This window comes from Myotis brandtii, unplaced genomic scaffold (genome assembly GCF_000412655.1).
Source record: "Myotis brandtii unplaced genomic scaffold, ASM41265v1 scaffold112, whole genome shotgun sequence".
Lineage (NCBI taxonomy): Eukaryota > Metazoa > Chordata > Mammalia > Chiroptera > Vespertilionidae > Myotis > Myotis brandtii.
Window position 1 is genome coordinate 5,351,438 of NW_005353838.1, and position 10,140 is coordinate 5,361,577.

Here is a 10,140-nt window from a genome sequence, read left to right on the forward strand (position 1 = left end):
TTTCTAATTACCTAACAAAGTAATTCTGGATTCACCGTGAGGCTGGAGGAATCGGGAACCAACAGCCCCTCGAAGACAGCATGGTTTGCACCACGCCTCAAGAGGGTGGCTGTGTGGTGGTTACAGCGGAGGGGGGGGCGAGTTTTATTTTGGGGGGGGCTTTTGTGCACTTCTCTGTACCTAGCGCCCCAGAAGATAGGAGGCCTTGGCAGCTTTTGCCTCCACCAGTTCTGTCCCCAGGCCCAGTGGCGCACACTTTGACCACTGAAGATGAGGAGGATCCTGGGCGACAATGAGAGACACGTCCACACACAAGATATGTGAGCCTATTATTGGCTTGGTTTTGCCGCGGGTTTCGGTGTCCCCCAGGACTCCTAAACCCCAGTACTCCCGTTGGCCCCCAGGAGCCCGGGAAATGACCGCCTGGCCTCCGCTGCTCAAGCAGAACTGAGCCGCCAGCTCCAGGACGCCACTCGGCGCCGCGCCCTAGGGGCGCGTGAGCCCTGGGCGCCAGGCGCAGAGGGAGTGGAGAGGGGAGGGGGCGGTGGAGGAAGGATGGGGGTGTCGGGGGAGTGGAGGGCGGTGCGGCCGCCTTTCCTGGGAGGAGAAGCGCGGGTTCCTGGCTCTCCGCGCGCACTGCTTTAATCAGACCGGTGCAGCCTCGAACTGGAGTGGCCAGCTGGGCCTGGAGCAATGCGAGCCGGCCCCAGGGAGCGACGGCGGCGGCAGGGCGGCCGAGTGAGTGAGTTCGCCCGAGGGCCCCAGATCTCACCCCGGGGATGAGGCCAAGCGAGCCCAGGCTAGGGCGGGGCCTCCGGGAGAGCGCTGCGCTAGGCACCAGGCGCTGGGGAGGACAGCGCCCTGTGAGCCGCCTACGGCGCCCCCCAGTGCGCGACTTCGCGCTCGGGAGGTCGCGGCCGGGCTCCTGAACTGCCCTAGCTCAGCGCCAGACCCGGCGGCGGTGGCCGGGAGAAGCTGTGCCCGGGGCCCCGGTGTTGGGGTGGGAGGAGGATCGGGATCGTAGGGGAAGGGGAGGGCGGCCGCCAAGTCGCAGGTTGCTTTCTGGGAAGTGAGGCGCTCCGGGAGGCGGGAGGCCTTGGAGCCGCGGGCCGCGGTAGTCCTGGCGAGGGCGCCGGCCCATTGTGCGTCCCGCTCGGCGCGCTCTTTTGCAGAGGAGCGAGCCCCGGCCGGGAACTGTGGTCGCGTCTCTCCGGAGACCCGGCCGCCTCGCCCGCTCTAGTCCAGCGGAGCCGGAGCGCCTCGGACCAATCCCCAGTGATTATGCAAGGCAACGGACCAATCAGCTCCGCCGGCTCATGAATATTTATGACCTTGGCTGAGTCAAAGCTTTGAAGCGAGTTTGGGGAGCTCAGCAGCATCATGCTTAGACTTTTCAAAGAGACAAACTCCATTTTCTTATGAATGGAAAGTGAAAACCCCTGTTCTGCTTAAATTGGGTTCCTTCCTGTCCTGAGAAACACAGAGACCCCCAAAAGGAAAGCAGAGGAGAGAGTGAGAGACCCACACCCAGACCCCGCGAGAAGAGATGACCATGACCACCATGCCAGAAAGTCTCAACAGCCCCGTGTCGGGCAAGGCGGTGTTTATGGAGTTTGGGCCGCCCAACCAGCAAATGTCTCCTTCTCCCATGTCCCACGGGCACTACTCCATGCACTGTTTACACTCGGCGGGCCATTCGCAGCCCGACGGCGCCTACAGCTCGGCCTCGTCTTTCTCCCGACCGCTGGGCTACCCCTACGTCAACTCGGTCAGCAGCCACGCGTCCAGCCCCTACATCAGTTCCGTGCAGTCCTACCCAGGCAGCGCCAGCCTCGCCCAGAGCCGCCTGGAGGATCCAGGTACGTGCGCCTGCCCGGGAGAGGGAGACTAAGAGGTATGAAGGGAGAGAGGGAGGGGAGGGAGGGAGGGAGGGAGAGAGAGAGAAAGAGAGAGAGAGGAGGGAGAGGTTGAGAGAGAGGTGGGGTGGGGGTGGGGAGAGCGCCGGAGCCGTGGAGGTTTCGGGTATCAATCTATTGAACCTTGTCATAGCAAAGAAAAAAATTTTTTAAAAATCCACCTAACTAACAACTATCCAGCAGAGGATAAATAAATCTGAGAGCGTCCCCTGCACTAGCTGGGCCTCTGGGTGGCTCCGTGCGTCGAGCACACAATGCCCCGCTGGAAAACAGAAACCCACATGTGCACGTATTAGTCTCGGTAATTATTTATTGCGTAGCGCTATAAACAATGTGTGCAATTAAGGGTAATTAAACTTCAACTATCGCCTGCAAAACCAGCAAACTTTCCCTGCAAAGGCAGGAGCTGCGCGCCTGGGAACTGTCCCGGTCCGCCTGCAGCCGTCCGGGTCCGGCCCTCTGATTTTTCGGGACCTTCCCCTGGTTTTTGGAGTTTCTGGAGCATTCTCTCTCCGGGTCCTGGCTCCGCCACCCCGCTCGGGAGCCGCTCGCCCCTGGCTCCCCACACGGAAGGTTGTCCCTCGCATTAACAAGGGCCCCTGCTTCTGCTGTCCCTGCAGGGGCCGACTCCGAGAAGAGCACCGTGGTGGAAGGCGGTGAGGTGCGCTTCAATGGCAAGGGGAAAAAGATTCGCAAACCCAGGACCATTTACTCCAGTTTGCAGTTGCAGGCTTTGAACCGGAGGTTCCAGCAAACTCAGTACCTAGCTCTGCCCGAGAGGGCGGAGCTCGCGGCCTCCTTGGGACTCACGCAGACGCAGGTACCTCGCTGCTGCCCCACCGGCCCGCAGGTTTCCGCGGCCCGCCTGTGCCGGGAGCTTCATTTTTACTCTCTGGCCCTCGGGGGCGCGCGGGTGGGGGGGGAGTGTGTGCGCGCGTGTGTGTATATGTATATGTGTGTGAGATGTGTGTGTGTGTCCGCCACCCCTGGCCCTCCCAGCGTCTCCCCTTCCTCCCTCTTTCTCTCTGTCCGGGCTCTCCCTGCACTCTGCACTCCGTACTCCATACTCCGCGCTGCCTGCCTCCGCGACCTGCAACCCTGGACGATCTGATTAGGGCGCAGGGAGGATTTTCCCGGACGTTTAGTTGGGGTATTCTGAAGTCACACGTGCCCGAGCAACTGGAACAATAGACTCGGGGCTTAATCCCTTCTTTGCCTTTAAAGTGTGTGGCTAATCACTTGGGGCCTGGCCTGAGCCTGTCTCCCTCCTCCTTCCTTTTCCTTCTCCTCCTCCTCCTCCCTCTTCTCCTCCTTGGGGGGGGGGGATCCTTTCTTTTGCCTTCTCACACCACCCAAGTCCCAGACCCCGAGGAGAAACGGACCTTCCTTCCCAATTTCTCTGAGAGTCCGGGGAGCCCATGGGCGTTTTGACGACGAATGTCGCGGGTTTCCAACGTTGGGGCCGGGATTTGAAGCAGAGCTGGAGAAACAAACAGACATTAAGAAAAGGTTTACTTAAGTCCAAATGAAAAGTTTAACAAAACCTTGTGGCTTCCTTGGTCAGTCTCCAACTCACTCAAGGGCAGAAAGGATGGCGAAGGGAAGGCAGATCGCATTGCAAATAAATGTCCTCCACTCCTTTTCTCCACTCGATTCTTTTATTGATGCTCATCCTGGAATTGAAGGCTCTATGTTGTGCAGGCCCTGCATCTTCCCCAGAGGATTGCCAGCTAAGGTTGGGCTGAGTCCCTGGCAGGAGAAGGCCTAGATCCCCCGCTCACCCCTCACCACCACGCCCCCTGGCTCTAGGAGAGCTGCCCCTGCCGCCAGGTTCTTATTGGTGGTGGTGGTGGTGGTCTGTTCCCCCAGCTGCGAGTTGTCCCTTCTCCCAGGGCGGTAAGGGACGTCCTCTCTCGCTGTCCCACTGTCACCTTATCTCCCCAGGACCATGATAGGCGCAATGGACCTAGCCTGAGTCATGCTGCTGTCCGCTCTTGCAGGTCAAGATCTGGTTCCAGAACAAGCGCTCCAAGTTCAAGAAGCTGATGAAGCAGGGCGGGGCGGCTCTGGAGGGGAGCGCGCTAGCCAACGGCCGGGCGCTCTCTGCCGGCTCCCCGCCGGTGCCGCCTGGCTGGAACCCCAACTCCTCATCCGGAAAGGGCTCGGGCAGCAGCACGGGCTCCTACATCCCCAGCTACACGTCATGGTACCCCTCGGCGCACCAAGAAGCTATGCAGCAACCCCAACTCATGTGAGATTGTCCACCCGTTCTGCCCACCTCCTTCCCATTTCCCCTGGTCCAGGCCCCTCCTGCCTCCCAGTCCATCCACCCCATTTGTGTGCCCTGGACCCGGAGAAGGGCTTAGAGGGAAAGAAGAAGGAACCGTGGAGGCAGGACGCCCACCGCCTCCTCAGAGCCCCTTACTGTCCGGACTGGCTACTTCCCTGGCGTCCACACCCTCGCCTGAACCTTGGCCTGGGCCATGGGCAGCAGAGAGAGAGGTCTCGGAGCTCAGTCATAGCCACAGGAGACAGCTGGAGCAGCAAGATAGCCTGTTGGACCCAACCGACCGGGGACCCTCATTGTGTGGGACTATCAGGAAAAAACAAACAAACACAAAACAAAACAAAAGCAATGTAGAAAAAGCAAAAGCTATTTTCTGTCCTGTCCGTCTCTTGTCTCCTTTCGCTCCGTATCTGTGCCCTGACAAGTCGAGGTCCTCCTCTGTCCGCTGTCCTCATTCTGCAGCCTCTGGAAAACCTCACCAGGTCCCGGGAGGCGCTGTCCACCAGGCGACCCAGTTCCGGATACTTGGATGTTTTACCCTTTCAGACCTTTTCCTGGGCCTGCCCAAACATCTGTGTAGCTCACTGGGGAATTGGGGGAAATTGGAGGGAGGGGGCTTATTTATTGAGAAATGGACTTCACCTGAGGCTGAGTGTTGGCCAGTACGCAATTCTATGGGACATGAGGAGCGCACTGTCCAAATATACCGGTCACTTCAAATGCACCCGGGGAAAAAAAAAAGGATAAGGAGGACCTGGTGATTTTTAACTTATACAGTAACTTTTGTACTTCACTGGTCTAGAGCGGTTGGAGTCGAATGATTTGCATATTTTACATGTTTTTAAAAAGAAAGCAATGAAGCCAACACAATTTCTCATTTGGAGAAGAACGCTTAGTCTCCTTGCCTGGACAAGTAGGAAAATCTGAATTCTCTCCTTAGGGAGAAAGAGAGAGAGAGGACCCACGGGCAGCGGTGAGAAAAGAGGCGGGTGTGAGCGAGCACCCCAATGCCAGTGGGCTTGAAAGCAAGCAAACGCAGCTTTACCACAACCCCCAGAGGCGCGGCCAGAATGATGCCAGTCACCTGAACGCACAGCCTCCAGTGCAGGATCTAATCGCTGTACATATTATTGTTGTTATTAATTATTATTGTTATTATTATTGTTCCGTAAACATGTTGCACAAGCTTAGCTTTTTTTTTTCTGTTCCGTTGTGTGTGGCTGTAAAACCCGATGCTTTGTGAAATGAGAATCTTGACATTTTACTTGTGAAATTTGGAAAATGTGATCAGTTGAAATCAACCATGTTTTGTGTTCTCTATGTCAAAGTTTAGTTTTATATTGAGAATGTTAACTTATTGCTTTGTATCTTGGGGGGGAAAAAGAACTTTGTAAATAAGTTATAAAGTTTCTTTGACAGTAAAATTATGGTTTCGAGAAAGAGCTGCTGTACGTTGTGCTGTGTGAGCGGGTGCAGGGGGCCGGCCAGGCTTCTACCTCTGGGGACGCAATGCAGGGGCAAGGACTGACTCCAGACAACAGGATACAGAGCCTAGGCCCGCTGGCGCTGCTCTTGCCTAGCGCCTAGCTCCTGATCCACAAGGGGTCTGATCCCACCTGGGCCAGAAGGGTCTCAGGGAAGGAGGACCAGGAACAGGTGCTGCACGTCAGAGTCAGGGCTCAGGAACCCAAGGGGTGGTGAAGGCCGGCTGCGAGGAGATCAAAGCAGAACTCAAAGACAGCCGGCCTGTGAGATTTGAATGACACCCCTAACTCCCTCCCCCCGCCCCCCAACACACACCCAGTCACCTTGTGGGAGTCCTAGAAACCTGGAGACGGAGACACCTGGCTGGGCCCCTCGCCTCCGTGGGGATCTGGCCTCCTGGCTTTGGCTTGCCTGGAGGGCGCTGGATCTGGACGAGGAAAAGACGCGGCCAGACGCCGGAAAAGGACCGGAAGGATACGTCTGTCAGGCTAACCCCCAATCAATCAGTGAGCTCCCGCTCCCGGGGACAGTCTCAAGGCGCCACCCGCGCCCTCCACAGCCACTCCCATCCACACGGCCCCACGCACAAGGAGAGGCCGGTTCCTGCCTAAGGACCCCGGGCTTTTTCTCTGCGCCTGGAAGAAATGGAGGGGCCTAGGAAGGGCCTGGTGGGCGAGGGAAGCACCCTACCCCAGCCCGAAAGTCTCCCGGCCCGGCCACGAAGGGGGCACCTCCAATGAACCGCTCAGATCGGTTCGCTCCGGATGAACAGAGCTGCGAGCAGTTAGAAGTCCCCTGGCCGGGCGCTCTGCCCGACCCCAGCCCCGGATCCCGCAGCCTAGATGAGGAAGTTTGGGAGAGCTGCGGGCCTCGTCTGGCTGCTTTGAGCGAGTCCCGCTTCTCTCAGCCTGCCTTGCGACACTGGCCCTCGCCTTTGGGGGACCCTTTGCAGCGCGCGGTGGGGAGTTGAACGAGGAAGGCAGTGATCTGTGTTGTGACAAGCACCCATTTTTCAATTGGTGCTGGTGAAAGATCAGATGTGCCAGGCTCTTCCGACGCCCTTTGGGAAAGGGAGGGGAAGCGCCCGGTGGGGGGGGGGGTGAAGAAAGCAGGGAAGTGGTGGGGGATGGAGCTCGGGACCTCGAGGCCCTTTCTGGGCCTGGGATTGGGGCTTTTCTCCTCCCGCAGGTCGCCGGAACCTGGAGCGCTAATGGGGGAACCGACCTCGGAGACCAAGGTGCGCGCGCGGACCGGCTGGAAGGGGGAACGGAGAGCCGCGGCCGGGCTTCGGCCGCGGGGGCAGAGCCCCTCCTGGATTTGGCTTCCCCGCGAGGCGTGACTTTGCTGGCGGGGAGATTTGGCAGATTTATCTCCCGCATCCGAATTGGTTCCTCAGACGGCAGCCAGGGCCCAGTGCCGAAGCCACAGGCGCAATCTAGTTGGTCAAGCGGGTTTCAATACTTTGAGATATTAGCTTATACTAATTTAATAATCTCTTGCTAACAGTTCAAATAGAGAAATTATTAGTTTTAGCTCAGTGAAGGCGGTCTTTAGTTAGGCTCGATTATAATTATAAGCGGTTGTACTTTTTAAAATGTTAATCTCAATATAGGCCTAATTAATGCTGCCTTGTTACTGACAAGCAGTTCATCAAATATCTGATTCAAAGATTTTCATAATGACTATATTAATTAAACTATGAATAATCTAAAGGTGGTTATATTTAAACAATACCTCATTATAATGATTAAATACTGATTTTGAATATTATATCTTAACAATTGTCGCTTAGAAAACACAACCTTTCCTTATGTATGAGTCTGTAATGGCAAAATGCAATTTTGGGATTTTTTCCCCTTGTTCAAAAAATGTGAACCTCATTTTAAAACACTTCTGAAATAGGTTACACACAGCTTAATGATTATCAAAATGACTCTTTTCTGCAAAAAAAGACCCCAAAGTGCGTGTACAGCTGCAAACCCAAGAGGGTCAGCATCATTTCACTGTATTCTCTTCTTGATTACAAGCCGGGCCCATCAAACACAACATAATTACAGTAATTTCAGGTTTATTTATTCTAATGCAGTTTCCCCATCTCTCTGGTAATTATGAGCAATTTTTTCGCCCAGGGAATCTTTTTGCATTAACAAAAGAGATAACGCACTGAAAGCCAAATTTGCTGTGCATTGAGAAAAGGAAAAAAAAAATCAAATAGGTGCGAGCTGCCATCTCTGCAATTCTCGGTACCGGAGCCGGCAAATTGCTTGCAGGTGTATGGAGCAAGCTTGTCAATGGCCGGGCCTCCAAATTAGCAAATGCACAGCGTCGAAGTAATGAAGACAGACTTAGCAAAATTGCCAAACAGCAGATACCTCTTTAATATCTTCTCTCAGACACACTCGCTCAAAAAGGGGTAGGGGGAGAGGTGGAGGGGCAAAAGCAACAATCCGAGTCCCCTCCTCACTGGCCTTGGGTTTCATAAGCCAGAACCGGAGTGGTCCTCCTCGTCATCTAGTTGTGGAAGAACCCAGCTCCTAAATCGAGGCAACATCTTACAAATATGAAATGGGAAGCATGTTTATCTAGCTCGCAGCTTTCCCCCCCTTTCTTTCCTACTGGCTATCATGTTTTACGTTTTCTTTTGGGGATCTGCACCTGGGCTTGGACCGATGGCTCTTCAGCCTTTCCTGTTCTGACCACAAAAAGTTTTAAAATTCCCCCCACCTATACGAACAGAAGTGCGAATTTATTCTTGGAGTCATTTGATGTAGAAATCTCTCCCCTTGAAGAAATCATCAATTTCTGTCACCTAAAGAAAGCTAGGTCTGGGTGGTGAATAGAGAACCTGAGATACTTACTTGATCCCAAGAAAAACTGAGCAGAAAGAAGCAACCCAGGCCTCCAGCTATGTGTTTTTTACCTTGCTATCCACCCCTTTCATTCTGTATCTTTAAAAAACCGATGTCAGGATTCTCTAGTTTTTGACATCCCCCCTGCCTGGGTTAATCATCCTGAAATCAAAGGCTCAAGCGAACTTTTCTACCCCTGATCCCTCAGGGCCACTGGAACTTCCATCAAATGCGGTACAGAGGGCAAGGGTCTTTCCCTCCCACGACCTGAAGAAATCCTCCTTAGGTCCCAACCCTCCACAACAAACCCCAACTCCAGTGTGGACAGCCAAACGGTTCTAACGGGTGCCTTCCCCAGGCTAAGAAACATGTCACCCCGACCCACGCCTTCCTTACTTCTCGCCCTCATCCCCCCCAACCTTCAGGGATTAACACTTCCTAAAACATCAAGTGTTTTTATAAAAAGGGGGAAAAATAATCCTGACATCGCTGACAAGACGTTTTGATGGAAGAATTAGCTGGTGCATACATAATCACTCCCCCACCCTCCTACTCCCAGAGCGGGAGCCGCTGCCGCGGCGGGCGCAGCTCAGCCTTCCAACCCTCTGAAAAATGAAACCGGTTTCCACCCTTACCTTCTTCAGTGTCAATTTCAGATAATCTGGACACAATCTTTGCTACATCAAATCAAAAGGGTCGAAGGCGGCTTTTGGCTGGGAGAATGACAGGAAAGAAAAAGAAAAAAAAAAAGGAAAAACAGGAAATACAAAACCGACCAAACCAGAGCAAAACAAAACCAGAAAACCAAAAAGAATCCCCCAGCCCCATCTTCCCATCCCGAGAGTAAAGAGTGAAAAGAGGTCCCCAGGACCAGGCGCCTCCGAGCGCGCAGGCTTTTTGCAGCGCGGCGCTTGCAGAATAGGACTGAAATTTTCGGCTATATAGCCTCTGTCTTTATAGCTGATGAAAAAAATTGCAGATTATTAGCATAAATGTTTACTCTTCATTACGCTGATGACATTGTGCACTCGAGATCTTGGTAATCTTTGGGAAAATTATGAGTAATTTTTAAAAATTTTAAAGCAGCAGCAGTTACCATGCAATTCAGGCTAATTCTGCGTAGGCTCCGAACGGATATAATTATCGAGGAGTCAAGATGTTATGCTAAAAACTATGCATTGATATTCCCATTTATTATGTACATACAACTTTGACAATGTTGATGCTTGAAATAGCAGGAAATTGTCTTGCGCAAAAATTACAGTCCATATTAGGACATCTGAAATTGCGAAGAATTATATAGTAATTGCAGGCTTTCAGATGGGAGAGCCAGAATGCTCAAACTAGTGCAAATGTGGATAAAATTACAGATCAGAGCAAAAATTAGGGGAAAAGGGGGTCTGGGATTTTTCAGGTTGGCTATAGGATTCCGGAAGTGTCTAATGCCACATGATTGCTGCAGCTTTAGGGGAGACATTCATGCCTCAAATAGCGCCTTGGCCAGGGTGGCTTTAATTGAATTTCTTGGGCTTTTTCTTTTAATAGGGGCAAATGAGAAAATTGGCCACCCAAGGCAAATTTTCACTGTTGTCCCGTGAACACG

The 10,140-nt window shown here is 53.6% G+C and overlaps 1 protein-coding gene across 3 annotated transcripts; it reads left to right on the forward strand.

Moving 5' to 3' along the window:
* Positions 1-568: 568 nt before the first annotated feature.
* On the forward strand, positions 569-5,645 carry DLX1 (distal-less homeobox 1). 3 transcript variants are annotated; one of them, XM_014545905.1, is made up of 3 exons: positions 569-1,859; positions 2,537-2,736; positions 3,917-5,645. In XM_014545905.1, exons 1-3 carry the CDS (start codon positions 1,547-1,549, stop codon positions 4,169-4,171), a joined length of 768 nt encoding a protein of 255 aa, XP_014401391.1. In that variant the 5' UTR covers positions 569-1,546; the 3' UTR covers positions 4,172-5,645. The 3 variants fall into 3 exon arrangements, with proteins under 3 accessions (XP_014401391.1, XP_005857646.1, XP_014401388.1); XM_005857584.2 differs by lacking the exon at positions 3,917-5,645 and having other exon boundaries at positions 569-742; positions 1,173-1,859; positions 2,537-3,304; XM_014545902.1 differs by lacking the exon at positions 3,917-5,645 and having other exon boundaries at positions 569-738; positions 1,173-1,859; positions 2,537-3,304.
* Positions 5,646-10,140: the final 4,495 nt, after the last annotated feature.